Below are 19,147 nucleotides of genomic sequence, written 5' to 3'. Positions count from 1 at the left end.
GTAAAAGAAATGTAATCAATAGCTTCCAGTCTAACAAATATTAATTCATATTGTTAAAAGATAGTCATTAAAATTATATGTATTGGCAGAGCTATAGACAAATAGGTCAATAAGACCATAAATATATTAGCATGTTATCTGGACAACTATTTATAATCATGGATTGGAGAAATCTGAGCATGCTATCAACCCCAAAGCTATAACATAAAAGATGGATTAATCTGAATTCAAATTTCTATATGCCCCAAAACACCATTAATAAAGTGAATAGACAAAGAATAAGTGAGACAAAATATGTGAGACATGTATGTGAATTGTCTATTTTTCTTATATTTAAAGAGGAATGCCCAATAAAAGAAAAAAAAGAGAACTTGAACTGGAATTTTACAGAAAAAAAGAAATACAAATTGCCAATAAATATAGTCAATCCCATTTATTATCAAGGAATTCATATTAAAATTAGTCACCATTTTTTGCCTATCAGATTGTCAATTTTAAAAGTTTGATAGTACCCAGTACTCGTGGCAGTATGGAGAAAGATGCACTCTCAATGTACAAACTGGTACAGACTTTTGGGAGGCCAATTTAGCAGTATCCATGAGAATTTTAACGAATATATGTTTTGGCACAGCAATTCTTCCTCTTGAAATGTAGTCGACAGGTATCTTTTCCCAACCTCTAAAGATACATAATTTCAGCATTATTAGTAATGCCTTTCAATACAGGACAAGTCAAATAAAGTACATTTGATAAAAAGAATAAGGAGATCTACTGATATGAAAAGATTTCTAAATTATAATATCAAATTAATTAAGCAGTATATAAAATACCATCTCTTTTGTGTACACTAGAAGTTATATACATATATATGTTCATATAAGCATGGAAATTTTATGGCTGGCAAACAAGAAATGATTAACAGTAGTTAACTCTACCAGGGTGAGATGAGAGCTTGGAGGAAGAAAACAGTGACTCTTATGGATTGAACTGCGTTCCCCCAAAAGATACGTTCAAGTCCTAACCTCCAGTTCTGTGAATGTGATCTTACTTAGAAACAGGATCTTTGAAGATATTATTGTGTGGTTACTGAGTTAAGATGAGGCCCAACTGGACTAGCGAAGGTCCTAATTCACTATAACTGGTGTCCTTAGAGAAAGAGAGAGAGAGAAGATAGCCATGTGACAGAGGCAAAAACTGAGTCATGCCAAAGCCAGACAATGCCATGCATTGCCAGCTGGCCACCCCGACAGCCCTGTAGCCTTCAGGGAAAGCATGGTCCTACAGATTCCTTGATTCTGACTTCGAGCCTCCAGAACTGTGAGACAGTAAATTTCTGTTGTTCTAAGCCACCGAATTTGCAGACCTTTGTTATTCACTGAGACAGGAAATTTTGTATCAGTATGACTTTTTGCCTTTGATTATTTCACAATCTTAAAATGGGCTTTTAACCAATCCCATCACTTATTCTTTACAACTGAGCACCAGAAGGGAAAATTAGACTTACCCCCCTGCCCCCACCTGAGTCTCTGGTTCATAAAGCAGAGGGTCTGGCTTAAAGGAAATTCATGATTCCATCTTTAGGTTTTAGCTCATTGCCCTCAGTGCTGTTGCCCCACCCTTTTCCACACCATCATCATCTCCCATCCAGATTAAGGCAAAAGCCTCCTAACTGGTTACCCACTTTCTCCATACTTGCTTTTCTTATCATCGCTTCTCCACATAGAAGCATGTGTTAAATCATATGACATCACTCACTTTCTTGTTTCAATCCCTCTAATGTCTTTCTATTTACCTTAAAGCCCAAACGCTTCACAATTCCCTGAAGGCTTTTTGTGCTCTCATCACTGGCCAAATCTCCAAACTCATCCCAGCCTGCTCTCCTCCTAGTTTCTTATGCTTCAGCCACTCTCTCTTTTCCTCAAACACTCTGTGCAGTTTCTCTCCTGGGTCTCGTGCATTTGCTCCTCCCCCAAGCCTCTCCCTGCTCTTCACATAGTTTCTTTTCCTCCCTCAGATCTCAACACGTGTCGCCTACTCAGAGAGTTCCTTACATACCCTAGCAAAAACAGAACCCCACACCTCAACCCTCTCTAGAACATCAGCCTCCCTTTCCCTTTATATTACCTGCCATTATCAAACACTATCATGGGTTTTTTTTTTTTTTTGTATACTTATGTAATATCTATCTCTCATGTCTATTATAATGCAAGTGTCGTAAGAGAGCAATGCTTATGCCAGTCTTGTTCTTTGCAGTGAATCCAATATTGCCAACAGTGCCTGGAATAATAAAAGCCTTCCAAAATATTTGTCAGAATAAATGTATGAATCATTTTATGTTTATAACATCTTTCATTTGTGGATGGAATCTGTTATCTTCCTGAGGATGCTCTGGAAGATATAAAGAATGGAATAAAAATGATAGATCTGCAGGAACATATTGCAGCTGAATGAGAACAGCCATTAGAGTGAGCTGCCTAATGTTAGGGTGATGTGAATTCATGGGAGCAGCTGGCATCAGACAAGGTTGATCATAAGCAGAGAAGTCTAAAGTAAGGGCAGACCAAAGCTTGCATCAACCCTCTGCAATTTACTCACTCACTCCAGGTAAGTTACCTACATTGCTAAATCTCAGTTTCCTTATCTGCAAAATGGTGATAATATGAGTAAATTTTCAGTCTCATACACCATGTGAGAATTAATGAGTTAATATACATAAACACTCAGCCAGGCAAAAGGTACACAAGTACTCCGTAAAATTGGTGATTACTACCATCAGCATCCTTTTGTCATCATCATGCCATCATCATCATCATCAGAGCACAGGGTTATCAAAATACTAACCTCAGAGTCCCGCTGAAGGCACAAGCCACAAACAGTCCTGGCAGTCCTGGCATTGTGGCAAATATCTCCATGACAAAGTATGGTATCAGCTGAAGAGAAGGCAAAAAAAAGATAGGATTAATGGTCTTATCAGTAGAGTCTGAAATGTGGCAATGTCACCTTTTAGGAATAGGAGGTAGAAAAAAAGACAAACAAAACAAATACAAAATAAAATAATAATATGAGAGAAACATGCATGGACCATGTACTAAGGTTGTTTAGATGCTAGAGATTGAGGTTATGGTCAATCAAATTTGGTGGATCTGAATTCCAGCTTTAGGGAAGGGGATGATTGGGAGGGGGACAGTCGATATCGGGAGACAGGATGAACTTTAGAAGGTTCAGGGACTTTTTTTTTAACTTTTCCTAGGCTTACAATGTATACTATTTTCTTGCCTGTTTACACCTACAGTTAGCAACTAAACCCTTAATACCCTGGGCGGGGGGGACTCTAAAACATCCCTTCAGTGAAGCTGGGTATTATGGTCCAACTCTGTAGCCAGGTTTGTGGGAGAGCATCCCACAGAGCAAAGAGGGACAGTGGCATATACAGAGGGAGAGAAGGGGGGTGATTGCTCCTTCTGAGCACATCCTCCATGATGCTGTGCAAGCTATGATGAGAAGACGTGAGCAGAAGCATTGTAGAAATAAGGGTCGTTTTGTTCAGTTTTAGATTAAAGTATCAGTCAATTTTGAAATGTGTAGAAAAAGGAGTCAAAAAACAGCTTCAACAACCAAAGTCACGGGTTCTAGCCTACCCTCCTTCTCCTCAGCCTTGCCCTGCCTCCAGGCCTTGTCCTCAGGGACTAGGTGAGATGCTGTCCTTTTACCGGCTCACCCCCCCTCCCCCATATTAGAACCTGGTGCGTGGTGATATCACCCAAGAAAGGAGGGAACAATCCAAGTCCTCAGGGTGTGGGTGGAAAAAGAGAAAGGCCCTGTATCACCCAACAATACCCAGAAGCACCTGTCACTCCTGTCATTCACCACTGGCCCCAAGGAACCCCTACCTGGTCTGGCGCTGAGATAATGCCAGAAGTCCAAGGGTCACAGTCTCTGAAGTGGGAGTACATGATCAAGCCAGAGAAGACAGCACACACCAGAATAATCCAGAGACCCAGCAGGTTAAAGTACAGGGCGCTAGAAAAGAGCACACAGGCCCATTGGTAGCCTAAATGTCATTATCCAGTAGTGAGGCCATTACCAGAAACTCCAGGTAGCTGTCTTTTTTTTTTTTTTTTTTCCATTTTTCTAGTAAAATAAAATTCTACAGCCTTCATTTTATACTTATGTTTTCTCTCTCTCTCTCTCTCTCTCTCTCTCTCTCTCTCTCTCTCTTTAAGGAACATTACATTTTCAGATGGCTTACCAAGCTAGAAAAAGATAGATTTTATATGAATTTTATTTTAAATTGGTTTTTTTTTTTTTTTTTTTTTTTTTGCAAAGCCCTAATATATGTGACATGAGATCTATTTTCTTGGATGAAATTTCACATACCAATCACTCATATAACTTTAAGTGATTCCCCCTACTCAATTCGTGAAACTGTCAAAAAGCCAACTTACATTTTAACATCTTTTCCAGAGGGATAATGAGATAAATGTAGAAGACAAGTTTTGGAAATATTCACTTTGGAGACGAATTCAGATGAAAGTTAAAACTTGAGTTTTTAGAGTCAATAGGATGTATGAAAAACTTAAGGTCATTTTACTCATATTATTTAGAGCAATTCATTTTTATCCCTACAAGCACACATACACTTAATTCCAGCTTGAGTGCTTCCTAGCATCCTCTGGTTATTTCATATTCATCACTATTTTTTGAATGTTAAATTCTTAATCATTTTCTTAAGTCCAGCAAAGACTTGAAAGTGGGCTGGCCTTACATCGTTGGTCTGAAAAAATAAACAATTTCATTCTGGAGGAGGCCAAGAGAGCAACGCTGGGCATATTCTTAGATCTGGCACTGCTGACAGGAATCATCTGGATCTCAGCTGCATCCAATTCCAATGTAAGGACATACATTTATACCAAAAACCCCCAAACCTCTATTGTAGAGTTGTCCCTGACTTTCAGAAAATCCTCAAGTTAAAGTCCTCATTCATAATGCAAATATTTTAGAGAAGTAGCCCATTGGCAAGAGTTTTCATTTTGCATATTAGAAAAGGTTTCCATCTCAGTGCTTTTAGTTACCCAACTTCCTTGGGAGTATTTTAACAGTGTTTACCTTTGTTTTCTGTTTATTTTTGTTTGAAGGGGGTTGATTTAGAAGCAGTCTTTTGGGAATACAATTCTACGTAAAATGTGCAATACGCATAACTGCTTTAGTTGTACTCCTGCTACCTGCCATTCAGGCAAATTCTACTTAAGCCTTTACTCGGTAGTCTCCTCGAGTGGTCCCTGATTATTCTTATTTGAAATAATCATTCCTTGCTCTCTCATCAGTTTATACTACTTATAATGCTTTATATCATTATGTAATTTATCATTACCTGAAATTTTATAGTATATTCATATGTTTAATATCTGTTTCCCCCTACTCAAACAAACACAGTGCTATGTCCCCAGGGCCTATAATAGTACTGGCATATAGTAGATGTAAAATTATTTTATTTTTGGTAATAAATGATTGATTGAATGAATGAATAAATAATAGAAACTCATTACAGTATGATTGCTTACTTTATACTATTTCTTTATTTCCTTCAGAAAAATTGTAGAACATTGGACCTGGAATCAGAAGACTTTATTCTAACAAAGGTGTGACCTTAGAAATGTCACATAACATTTTGAGCCAATTTCATCATCTGCAGAAACAGTGTAATACTCATCCCTTAGTTCTTATTATAGGACTAATATGAGGATCTAGTGAGTTACTTTGTAAAAGTATGTGTAGGCTATATTGTCATATAAAAGACATTCTATATCATGCAAAACCATTTAAAAACTACCAGGAAACTATGGGAAATGACAAACCAATGGTAAGATTGTATAGAATGTTAAAGTCTTTGTACTTAATGAATTTGTTTCTCATCAGACATGGACTTCGATTCTCTTAGGGACTAAGTAATTCTCCTATTTGTAATTTAGGCCACTTCATTGACTCATTTAAAAAATATTTATTGGACATCCCTATGTACCCATCCCCATTCCAGGTACTGTGAATATAGGAGTGAGTGACACTGAACCCATCCTCATGGAGAATATATTCTGGGTTTGCAGCAGGTAATAAACACTGAAATGAAATAAATAAGTTAATTTCAGATATGATAGAGATATGAAGAAAAACTATGGTAATGAGGACAAAACAAAAGTAATTGCATGTCCTCTGTCTCTAACTAAGCCACCTTGGCAGGTGATCTCGCTGCCCTCCCCCCTATGTGGTACCTGAATCCCAGGGGTGTAAATCTCCCTGCCAATGCAGGATATGACTCCTGGGGATGAATCTGGACCTGGCATCACGGGATTGAGAACATCTTCTTGACCAAAAGGGGGATGCAAAATGAAACAAAATGAAATTTCAGTGGCTGAGAGATTCCAAATGGAGTCAAGAGGTCACTCTGGTGGACATTCTTATGTACTATATAGATAACACGTTTTAGGATTTAATGTATTGGAATAGCTAGAGGTAAATACCTGAAACTATCAAACTTCAACCCAGTGGCCTTGACTCTTGAAGACGATTGAATAACAGTGTAGATTATAAGGGGTGACAGTGTGATTGTGAAAACCTTGTGGATCTCACTCCCTTTATCCAGTGTATTGATGGACGAGTAGATAAATGGGGCCAAAAACTAAATGAAAAATAGGGTGGGATGGGGGTATGATTTGGGTGTTCTCTTTTATTTTTATTTTTTATTCTGATTCTGATTCTTTTTGGTGTAAGGAAAATGTTCGAAAATTGATTGGAGTGATGAATGCACAACTATATGCTGATACTGTGAACAGCTGATTGTACACCATGGATGACTGTATGGTATGTGAATACATCTCAATAAAACTGAATTTAAAAAAAAAGTAATTGCATGTGCATGTGCTCACCTTAGTGGGAGGAGGGGGAGAGTGGGGGGCACCCGATACCCTGCATCACCTCCTCCTACTTTCTCAGCACGTTCACTACCTTCACTCCAGGATGGTAAACTAGGATCTAGTAACAAAATTACTCCAAATCAGCTTCTAGGGAGCACATCCAAAATGAACTGACAAAGTAATATTACTAGGTACGAGGAAGATCTGGTTTAAGATTAATTTGCATTTGTAATCAGCAGTCCTGGCCATACAATCAAATGCATATGTAGTAAGTCATTCTTGGTTTTAACTTTGGCCACATTCAGCCTGAACTTTATGGATCTATTTTCACTGACCTATGTTACAGGATGTATTTTTCCCAAATAGCAGAGATTTTCCTAAGCTCTGATGGAATGTTTTAATTCTACCAGGCTCTCAGACAATTGAGCAGAAGCGGTACATTTAGTCAGTGAGCTGCAGAGCCTCCTAGGTGAGAATCAGTCGGCAGCTGGCTCCGCGTGGCCTCTGGCTGCCCCAGACGTGTCCTTGAGGCTCCAGGTGTACGACAAATGAGAGCCCCAACCTTTCCCTGCGACAGCACTCTCCTCTCCAGCTGTGTGCACTTAGAACAGCTGTACTGACCATCTTGACTAATCTCTCTCACCTGAATTATATTTAATCACCTTGGAGCCTCTCAGGGAAGGCTTTTCAAAAGCGAGTTTTAATTTTTTAAATTGTTTTTATTTTCACAAGATTCTGATCATAGTTCTGGTTCCTCCACAGGAGTGGGATGAGTGGAACCAGGAGCAGCAGCTCTGAATGCTTGGAAACAATACACATTTCTTTCTTCAGGAGAATCCCTCCATTTCTGCCAGTTTTCATCCCCATTTAATCCTGATAAAACAAATTCAAAGGGACTATTGTGAGTGGGATAGCATTGACTTTTGTTTGAAATATACCAATCCACTAAATGAGGCTTTGAGATACACAAACACATAAATTCATACACAGGAGTGTGTGAATGTGTGCATATATGTTATATATATATATATGCATAAAATGTGCATATATACACATATATACACACAAGTACAAGCATGCACTTCCTGAAATCTTACTTTGTTATTAAGCGATGAATATTTAATAAAAGGAAAGCATTGTGCTTGGCCTCGTGGGGGAAAATGATGAAAAAGATAAATTTTCTAATTTTCAGACCAAATTTAGCAATAGGGAGAAATTAGGCATGTTCACAAGAAAAACTAATATAGGAGAAACTCACAGGATTTTTAAAAAAATACCTATATTTAAAAGACAATGATTATTTCATCAAAAGAGTGTTCCCTTTATAGATACATTCAACACTATTTTAATGCAGCCAGCTCCCCTGATGAATTTTAAAATCAAAGTCACATACATTTTCAGTGTCAGCTACTTGATAACGTGATCAAATGTAAGGAGGGTTTATGATATTACTTGCTGTAATAGGATTTGACCAGGCCCTCTGTGAATTGATAAAATACTAGACAATGCTTTTACTTCTTCCTTCTGAGACTATGTGAGGCATGCAAGTAATAATATTCCAGTTCTCCTTTGGGAATTCAATGTACAATATGGTTGAACCATCTCTGGGCAACTTTGTCCTTTTTTCAGTGAAAATAAGAAAATGTTCCTTGAGAGTATTTCAGATTGACTGGGGGAGTATGCATGGTGATTTTTCTAGCTGGAAGAGAAGTTTGGTGCATCCTGACCAGGCTAGAACCTTAGTCAGAGCAATGGAGATGCAACACCATTTTCAATGCAATTCTCACTTATTTCTGCTAGCCTTACGAGAGTACAAAGCTACCCTTGGCCACCGTCCCAGAGCAGGGGAAGCTGGCAGGGCTTGGAAGAGGTTTGACAAACTGCCTCTGCTCCCATCCTCAGAGTACACAGACCAGCCAAGGCTGGGAGCTGGTTATCCAGGCAAGGGTTGGAGCAACTAAAGCCTCACTAGGGCTTGCCTCATAACATTGCGTTTTCCTCCTTTTCACCTCTCCTTAGAAACTGTAAGGGTATATAAATAAAAATAATAGTTGACCAGATGCTGAATTAAATAATTGATAAGGATATATCATCACAGAAATCATAAACAAGAAATGTGTGTTACATACTTTTGTGTTGCCACCCACAGCACCTGACTTAACCTAGTAGTTTCTCAATATATGGAGACAGCAAATGAATGAGAGCAAAGGCAGGCAGACTTCAGTTCAAAGTCCAGATCTGCCACTTCCTTGCTGAGGCAGGTCTTTCAAACACACTTTTGAAAAATGGGAGTAGTGATGCCTGCCTTGAAAAGGATAGGTTAATCTCTTTCTCTCGTATACGTGGTAATATGGATTGAATTATAGCCCCTCAAAAGATATGCTGACGTCCTAACCCAGGTACACGTGCATGTGACCTTACTTGGAAATAGTTTTTGCAAATGGAATTAGTTAAATTAAAATGAGGTCATACTGGAGTAGGGTGGGCCCTTAATCCAGTATGACTGGTGTCCTTATAAGAAGGGGATAGGAGACACAGATAAAGAAGATGGCCATGTAACAAAAGAGGCAGAGATTGTGGTATTCCACAAGGCAAGGATCAAGGATTGTTAGCTCTGCCAGAAGCCAGGAATGAGGCATGGAACAAATTCTTCCCAACAGACTCGAGAGAGCATGGCCCTGTCAAGTGCTTGATTTCAGACTTCTGGCCTCCAAAACTGTGACACAGTAAATTTCTGTTTTAAGCCATCCAGTTTGTAGTCCTTGGTTACTGAAACCCTAGAATACTAAGACATACACACAATAGGAAGCATATAATATGTATCCAATAAAGGGCAAAAGAAATGTAGAAATGCTTTCTGAGGAACAACTTACAGTTTAGCATGCTTTTCAGTTTTGCAAGAGATGCACCGCTGGATGGTTGACTGATTAACTCCATAGATCCCCAGCCATGTAAAAGTTCCTCCCACTGTTATTGTCCAAAAAGTGTGCCGCCTGAGAGGATCTACATCAAAGCTAGGAGGCAGAGAGACTGAATGAGCAAAGATGTTCCTTTAATGCTGAGATAATATTTTAGGGGATGCAGTCACACAGCTAAATCTCTATTAAGCATGGAAAGGTAGCATTAGACATACTCAAATATGTTTAGACGAGATCCATTGCTTGCTCTTTCTAACACAATGTGTAATCCACCAGCATGCGCTGATCCTTGAATGAGAACGGTTAAGAAGCCCACAATCATGACAACCATTTGAAATGCATCTGTCCACACCACTGCTTTTAATCCTCCCTGAAATGGAGAGAATTGATGAGAATTCTTGAAAGACGAAGCCTGCAACTCTCCCAACTCTGCACAACTTCCCTGCAAATGCAATCATTCATTCGTTTGTTCATTCCTTCGTTCAGCAATAGTCACTGAGCATCTTCTACTATGTGTCAGATACTATGCTAAGCATGGGGATAAAATGGTAAGGGAAAGGAACAGGTGCTTCCTTATCTCCAGAGAGTTTATAGTCTAGGAGGAGAAGCAGATATTAGACAACAGTATGGCTTTTAATTTAAAATTGTGGTAAGTACAATTAAGGACAAGTTACTATGGGAGCTATAGCAGGGAGTCCTAATCTGGTGTTAAATAAGTGACATTCCAGGTAAATTCTGAAGAATGTAAACAAATTTACTAGGAAAAGAGGACAAAGAGGATACAGGTAAGCTACCCGTGTGAAGGCCTTAAGCAGGAAGGAGAAGCATGTCTACCTAAGCAAATGAAAGAAAGCTGGAATTTGTAGATTGAGGAGGGTATAGGTTGCCTAAAGGGAGACTGATGAATTCTATAGACACCCACAAGCCGGCTTAAATGATTTCTTTTTTTAATTAACTAAAAAAAAAGAGATTTCTTAAGAACAATGAAAGAGTGTTAAAGGAAGTTATATGATGAGAAACTTCGTTTCACATTCATGGGGGAGGGAATTTTAAGAGCTGCAGGATGATCAAATTGCGAGGTGTGAAAGGCAGAGTTTCAGGAGGACGAATCTCATAGCAGAACTCCGGAAAGTGTGATTAAGGAAAAGGTTAGAGCAGTGGTTATCAAACCTGCCTCCTCTTTAGAATCACGGGGGAAACTTTAGAAAAATAACAATGTCTGAGTTCCAACCCCAGAAAGTCTGAATTAACTGGAGTCTGAGTTGCGTCCAAGCTTTAGTGCTTTTTGAAAGCTACCCAGGGATTCTAATGTACAATCTGAGCTGGGAGCCAGTGGGTAAGAGAGAAGGAAAGAAAGATGCTGCTGTAGTAATCCATGTATAGAAGCCCTCGGAAACATGGTGAACACACACACACACTCATATATATAATGTTTTTAAAATGAATAAGCACTATATAAATGGAATGAGATTGCATTTTTAATGTTGAAAAATAGAATTATTATCCCCTCTTACTCCCCCGGAGTGTCAAGAACTTCTGTGGAAAGATGACAGGCTTCATCTTTATCTTGAGAAGAAAGAAAACTTTGGGGTTGTCCCATCATTTCTTTTGTAATTAAAATTAAATTTCAGTTTAGAAAATAGGCATCAAAGTCTCTGCTAGAGGCATTGTCTTTGTATGTCTATTCAAATCATCTGAGGAATAATAATTCCTTACCTCCAGCCACCCAGATAGTGCTATCATGGTTTCCTTTGAAGGCATTAAAGCCCTCGAAACCCAATAGTTCCCACCATCAGATTTTAATGATATGGAAACCAAATGTCAAGAACCTCAGATTTCAGAGCCTACTTGGCATTATGTATGTACAAATCTGCATAGAGCTGAACTTCAGCTAGACATGGGGAAAGAAAACAAATTACTTTATCAATTATTCATCAAAAGGCAGATTATACCTACCATGAAGACTTTTCTGATTCCATGACTCCTTTATCCAGCAGGACTCACACACACACAAATATACACAACTGATCTATTATAACCCTAATGGTGCTTTGTGTTGTCATTTAGGCATTTAATCAGTCCGTGTTCCAGTACAGTGTTCACCTCACTAGACTGCAAATCCCCAGACCACTTAGGATTTTCCTTAATCTCTTCCAATGGCTATCTTAGACATGCTATGCATCCACGTGGTTATCAGAGTAGAGAGAACTTAATATAAGCAAAGGTGTTAGATAAATAAGCCACCATTTTGGAGACAATGAATCCCCTAACCTGACTAGCCCTGAGTCAGAGTAGTGGTGAGAAGAGATCAGATAGGTGGATTTCCTTCCCATAATGGAAGATGTTCAATACTAAGCTATGGAGTTTATAATTTATCCTGTGAACAATGGGAAGCAAGAAGAGAATTAGGTAGAAGAAATGGAAGTTTTAAGAAGAATAATCTTAACAGAGGTGTGCAGGGTGCAGGGAGCACGAGGAGAATAGAAGCACCCAAATGATTTAGGAGATGGTAAAATTAGTTGATTTTTTTGTTTTTTTGCAATTAATAAAATATCTGGCCTTTTTCTGACATCAGACATTTTTGTTTCTATTTACCCTACTTTTTCAATGCCTTTTTTCTCTTTTCTTTTCTTGCTTAGATCAATTGAGGTGCCTTTTTTATACTCCATTTTCCACTCCAATTGTTTGATTTTAATGAGTCCCCTTGAAATTTTACCATTTTTAATTTAGAGGCTAAAGTTAAACATCTAAGCCCATCCTCAACAATTCAAGGATTATCGAATCTTTAACTCTGATTCCTCTCCTCCTTACTTACACATTATTGCTCTACTGTATACTTTGGGGGTTGTTCTCTTTCTTAAACCCCAAACTTATACATTATAATAAAAACTTATTATAAAGTACCAACAATTGTTTGACTTGGCTTACTAAATGTATGCCATTTTATTTTCTTATCATTACTTCTTGTGTCTAAACCTGCCCTGCTGTGATAATTTTCCTCTTTTCCTGATTTTTCTTAGGGGAAGAACTGTTGGTGTTAAATTTTCTTGGTTACTGAAACTCAATTATTGAAAGAAAGTTATGCTGAATACACAATTATAGGTTGGCAATTGTTTTCTCTCAATGCTTTGAAGATAGTCCACTGTCTTCTGGGTTCCATTGTCGTTGCTAAGACGTGTGCTATCAGTGTCCCTTTGTAGGTATTTATTTGTCCTCCCATTTTGTTCTTTTTCAGGTCGTCTATTTATGTTCACTGTTAAATTGCTCCGCTAATATGTATAGATATGGACTAATCTTGTTTTATCATTTTAGGTTGCACTTCCTAATTCTGTAGTTTCTTGCCTTTTATCGGTTCTAAAAAAATTTCAAGACATATTTTCTTGAAATAATTGCTGCCTCTCTAATCTTCCTGTATTCTCCTCTCATACTCCAATTAGACATAAATTAGACTTTCTTATTTTGTTCTTCTTATCTCATTTCTCTCATTTTTACCATCTTCTTGTCTCTCTATTGTACTCTAGCTTATTTCTTCAGATATCTTCCAATATACTAATTGTTTTTTCAGGGGCATCTAATCTGCTGTTTATTACAGTCATTAAATTGTGTTGCCATGCCTGATGGTTACTCATTATTTTAATTACATCCTTTATTTTTTAAAGTAGTTCATACATATCTAATCTTCATTCAGTATCTTGCAATACAATATACAATACAATATGCAGTCCTTGAGGGTTTCAATCTCATTTTTTTGTTTTGCTGATCCTCACTCATGCTGGTTTGTTACTTCATGTACTTAGTGATCTTTAATTATGAGATCACTGTTAAGTCCTAATCTGTAGGAATACTACTGTTCTGCATCCAATTTTTCCCCCAGAGAGGATTTGCACCTTGTTCCTTGCATAATCCAGAGTGCATCACTGAACTAGAACCTCTTCATCTCTTCTCCAGTGGTCCCATCTTAATGTGAGAGTTCCAGGCTCAGTACCCTACAATGCCCCTGGCTCCAGGTTCAATATCCCAAAAGTAGTACTATTATTAGCACATGCCCTTAGGATATCCCTATCCTTTGTCTCTATGCCACTCACTCGTTCTAAATACCAGCCCTAATATTTCAAATTTAAACATTATCTTGTTGTGTTATTTTATTTTGTTGCTTTATTTTTAGGGGAAGTGTTTCCCAGGAGATCCACAATATATTTTGCAAGCCCCAGTAATGCATCAAAAAGTTGTTATATCCAAGTATCTAGTTGTTCTTCTATGGAAGATACCTCTGAGCAAGTAACCTGTCTTATGTTGCCAGAGGTGGAAGGAGCAGGAGCCTATTTTGAAACTTAGGTGGGAGAAGGTATATGGAATAGAATTGCAGTAGTGAGATTGGAATGAAAGAAAAAGGAAGATAAAAATTGTCAGTGTGAATAGATGGTGGGATTTGCAAGTATGAAAAAGAGAGACAAAGTTTTAAAATGTTTATATTATCATGATATGTGACATGAAAAGAATCTAAAATGCACATAATGCCAAAATACATGGATGGTCTTCGATATGATAATATATCAACTGTTTTTCTCTGCAAAGGGAGAAAAAGAGTCCAGCTGTCTGAGAAGCATTGCCACATTCTTAACTGGTTACTTATAGCCCCTATCTGATGCTAATAACTCAGAAGAATAGAGATTCCAGTGTCAGAGCCTGGCAAATAATGTGTACAGTGAAGATTTGTTGAATTAAGCTAATTGTAGCAATTATATAAACCTGTTATCAAAACTAATCAGCCTCCTTGACTGAAAACTGAGCATGTTTAAAGCCAAATGGTAAACATAACTCAAGTTTATCCATAAATAACAGACAAAAACAAGCTGTGGAATTCTCAAGATTATAAATACCAGTCATCCTTGCTCTCCTACATACAGGCATCTCATATTTCTCAACCAGTAGATTGTGAAGTATAAATGGTATCTATGGTTTATAACTACCAGTAATGAGCTAACTTTTTTTCTCAGGAGTCGCATAGGGTCACCCATCCTATAAAGGAGACATTTCCTTTATTAAATTGTCTCCTCTTAGCCATGACGTTCTTGAACGAGCTCATAGCAAATTCTTTTAATGGTTGACAGTGAAATAATTTTAAATAAAGCAGCAGCACCTTCCTTAGGAAACTATGACAGATAAACCAACATACTTCTTGTTAATTTTCAAGTAACAATCTCTACTATAATTAGATGCCCTGTGTTGGAAATTTGCCCTTACTCCATATTTGGAGATACAGCTCAGTACTTTTTCACAGCAAAATACATACCAGGGTACAGTAGAATGTGCAAACAATTCCTGTTGCAAACACAGAGCCCCAGAGATCAAACCCTGTCACTATGAAAGGAGAAAAAAATGTTAAAAGACATTTCTCTACGAAAATAAAAGAACATGATTTATGGGGAAAAAGTCACAATATTTTCACCATTGCTCTTTGATGGCAAAGGGAAATCAAATTAGAGTTATCTCTCATTAGATTTTCTCACCTCTGATAAAGATTATTTCATAACATTATTATGTCCCAAACCAGTCTATAATTTCATACAATGTTGAAAGTCAATTTTTTTCCTCCTAAGTTTCTGTAGCTTCAGGTCCTTTCTCTACTTGTTTTTGTCTTAGTAAAGTTAGTTCCTGTACTTTGAAACTACCTAAAGATCAACTACGAATTAATATTTCTCAAAATAAGCACATAGCCAAGTTACATTGATTGTCAGGGGCTTTTAATATTATGGGTATCATTGTAAATGTATTTTCACTTTTGAGTTTTTTTTTCCTTTTTGTTTCTAAGATTTTATTCTTTTAAAATTTTCAACTACAAATCTTAAAATAATTACTACAAGCATATTTCACTCTTGAACTCAGATCACCTAATTCATGTAATCACTCAGAAAGGACCATATATTCCAGATAATTTTACTTCGCTATTGTGCATGTGCAGTATCAAAACTACCATCATTTCTATGATTAAAAAGCAAAAACAAACAAACAAGCAAAATATCAAACTGGGCGTTTAGAACCATGCTGGGGAGAAAATTTAGTAGCTAATGGTCTTCGTTATTGTCAATGTCCAGTCAATTTTTAGAGCTTTATGTCATGGCTACTGTGGTATTTCAGAGCACTTAACCCCAGGAACACCTTTCCCAAAATGCATTTCATGTATATTTCTCCAAGATGGAAATTCAGGCATAAATAACGGGGAAGGTGTCTCACCTTGATTGAGTGCCAGGGCAGGAGCATACACCACCACTCCTGTATAGAGGATCTGGTGGAGAAGCAAGAACCAGATGAACAGCGAGAAGAGAGACCGTGGAAAGAAAAGCCACCTCAAAAGCACTTTGCTGACCTTAAAGATCTATTTCCTTCAACTTGTTCAACAACATTTCATTCCCATCCACCCTAATTTTGAATTCCTTGACAATTATAGCTGTTTGGTAGAGGGCAATTTAAGTATTAGATGGGGGGAAGGAGATAGACATTCAACATTGCTGCTAATGTTGAGACTTTATGCCTAGATTTGGTATATTTCTAAAGGATACAAAAATGGGCTGCAAGTTTAAGTTTTTGGTTCAGCCTCCATCTATCCACTCACCTCATACTCACATCACGATAGATCCTCTGTTAACCTCATGAGACACGTTACTGAGGAACATAAACACATTTTAGCTGTTTGCTGAAATGTGGATTTTAGAGTGGAGATACAATTTGTGAGGAAAGGATATTGTGCTTCTGATCCCAGAGCAACATGGCAGATCTACATAATGGGGTTACTTTCTTACTCTCAGAATTACAATATCTACAATTACGAAAAGGAGTTCAATTCCCTTTTATTTTAAATAGAATCCAATCAAAGATTCATGTGAGGATTTTAAAAAGCAAATTCTGTTGACAGGTCAAGGAGCATTGTCTTCCTCCTACTCCCTTACCTAAGTCCTTCATGCATTGAGTGGGAATTTTCACTAAGAAGACAGAAGAAGGTAGTCTTCTAGCAGGAAGTACTTGGTGAGCAGCAGAAAACAGAAACATACCAACAGTATGCTACAGGCAAGCTTGGGGCAACATGCAGGCACCTGAGAGCCTGGGAAGTGTGAAAGGAACCCATAAAACATAAGAGTATTGGTTTGGGAATATTATCTTAAAGTGATTTTCATCAAAATGGGTATTTTCTGGTTCACTTCAGTTAACTAGTAAAAACAATTTTAAAACATCAGTTGACAGTCCATTCCATGTCCAAAGCAACCTGTATAGGTCAAGTAAGAGTTTGAAATAAATTTTAGAAAATTTTTTTTAATTTTAAATTTGTGGCTTATATTATTAATTATTTGCAAAGATCTAAAACTATGGGGTCTGAGCAATGTAGACACCTCTCAGTGTAATGTTGAAATTGCACATCTTAAAATACTATCCTTGGAAGAAAGTAGTTTCTTTTAGTTGAGTTAGTGGGAATATTGCACCCCAAAATGAACAAACCTATATCCTGTAAACTGGCCGTTTCCACGTCTGCAGTCACCCTTACCCCTTACCGTTTGCACAATGTAGATGACAGTTGCTGCATAGCGAACTGGTTTGTTGAATCGTAGTTGTAAGTACTAGAGAGAACAGAAAGACATGCAAAGAGTCAGGGAGTTTTAGATAAGAGTGACCAAAGTCTTATTATTATTAATATTCTTCTCAATTTAGTTCTTTGGGTTTATAAAGTGATTTTAAGCTATCTAACATTGGAAGCAGTAGAATAAAAAATATCATGGTTTGTGAAAAGTCAGAGGTATATTGAAACTCAATTCTTATAAAAACTTTTTATGATGACCAGAGAAGATACATTTGAACTTCAATGAAAAATCCGGATTTTCAGATTTGCTGCCCATGGAACTTCTGACTGGGCACACTAAAGCCATTGATTACTTCATCTCCCCACTGCCACGATTTTAACTCAGGCCTTCATTTCCTCTTTCCTGGATTACTTCAAAAGCCTCTAACCAATTTTCCTAATTCCAACCTTTGCCCATCCCATCCCATCAGCCACACCTCTGCCACATTGATTTTCCTAAAACAGAGCTCTGATCATTTCACTCTTTTGCTCAAAATCTTCAATGATTCCCTATTGCCTGCAAAATAAATGGTAAATCCCTTTGCTTGTTATTCCAAATCCTCTACTATTCATACCCTTCCTAGCTTAAGGCACACTGACACCCCTCACATTATTATGCTTCACACAAAAGCTCCTGTTCATTGTTCACCCAATATACTTTGTGTTTTTTCAAACCTTTCCTTGTTTAGGCAAACCTCTCAACATGAGAGAATTTCTCCCCTCCATTTCACCAATTCTCAGTCATCGTTCATTAAGGATGGCCCAATTACCACTGAAATAGCTGATAAAAATTCCTTAGTCATACTTTCTCCTCTGTGCTCTTATGGCACTTATATTAAACCTTTTTCATATATTGTGCCACCTGAGGTCTTGTATTTTGTTGTTGGATTTATATCTCACAGTGTTAGTTTCCAATGGCTTCTATAACAAATCATCACAAACTTGGTGGTTTAAAACAGCAAAAATTTATTTTCTCACAGTCCTGGAAGTCAGAAGTCCAAAATCAGTTACATTGGGATAAATTCATGGTGTCAACAGGGCCACGCTCCCTCCAGAAGCCTTAGGGGAGAATCCATTTCTTGTCTCTTCCAGCTTCTGATGGCTCCTGGCATTCCTTGCTATGGCCTGCATCATTCCAATCTCTGCCTCAGTGGTAACATAGCCCTCTCCTGTCTGAGATCTCTCTCCCTCCTTATTATTAGGATATTTGTGAGTGTATTTAGGGTTTACCTGGATCATCCAGGGTAATTTCCCCATCCCATATCACATCTGCAGAGATGTGGGTTTTTTCCATATACAGTAACATAAACAGGCTTCAGGGATTACAGCATGGGTATGTTTTACTTATTTATTTTATTTTATGGAGGTGGGGAGAAGGGACTTCCTCAGCCTGCCATACTTACCTTCACTGAAACATGTAGGCAGTGTTTGAGTTTATTCATTTTTATCTTCCTCATTCATGAATTCACCCATTCAGTAGATATGTATTACCTGTCTTCCATATTGCATTCTGATATACAATGATGGGCAAAGATAATATAGACCATGCCCTAAAGGATCTTACAGACTTGAGCACTGTGCAGCATCCAGGGAAGAGCAAGATGAAGAGACTGATAAACAGTGGTGCAAAACTGCGTAACTCACTCAGCCAAGGCTGCTGTCACCTGTCCCTCACTCTTGAGGCAAACATCCTCAGGTCTGGTTCCTGGCTG

General features: G+C 37.8%; 1 protein-coding gene across 3 annotated transcripts in view; it reads right to left on the bottom strand.

Moving 5' to 3' along the window:
- The window catches only part of SLC5A12 (solute carrier family 5 member 12), a 47,748-nt gene that overhangs the window by 19,386 nt on the left and 9,215 nt on the right, over positions 1-19,147 (bottom strand). For all 3 annotated transcript variants that reach the window (XR_005217466.1, XM_037840359.1, XM_037840361.1), the window contains exons 2-8: positions 17,371-17,436; positions 16,061-16,112; positions 15,120-15,187; positions 10,042-10,196; positions 9,782-9,922; positions 3,891-4,020; positions 2,842-2,930 (exon numbers count right to left, since the gene is read on the bottom strand). Coding sequence is in view for 2 of the 3 variants with exons in the window: in XM_037840359.1 (XP_037696287.1) it covers positions 2,842-2,930; positions 3,891-4,020; positions 9,782-9,922; positions 10,042-10,196; positions 15,120-15,187; positions 16,061-16,112; positions 17,371-17,436 (701 nt within the window). In the remaining variant the exon portion in view is untranslated. The remainder of the gene's footprint in view (positions 1-2,841; positions 2,931-3,890; positions 4,021-9,781; positions 9,923-10,041; positions 10,197-15,119; positions 15,188-16,060; positions 16,113-17,370; positions 17,437-19,147) is intronic.

This window comes from Choloepus didactylus, chromosome 6 (genome assembly GCF_015220235.1).
Source record: "Choloepus didactylus isolate mChoDid1 chromosome 6, mChoDid1.pri, whole genome shotgun sequence".
NCBI lineage: Eukaryota > Metazoa > Chordata > Mammalia > Pilosa > Megalonychidae > Choloepus > Choloepus didactylus.
The sequence above is the reverse complement of the archived record's forward strand: the minus strand, read 5'-3'. Positions and strand labels throughout refer to the sequence as shown.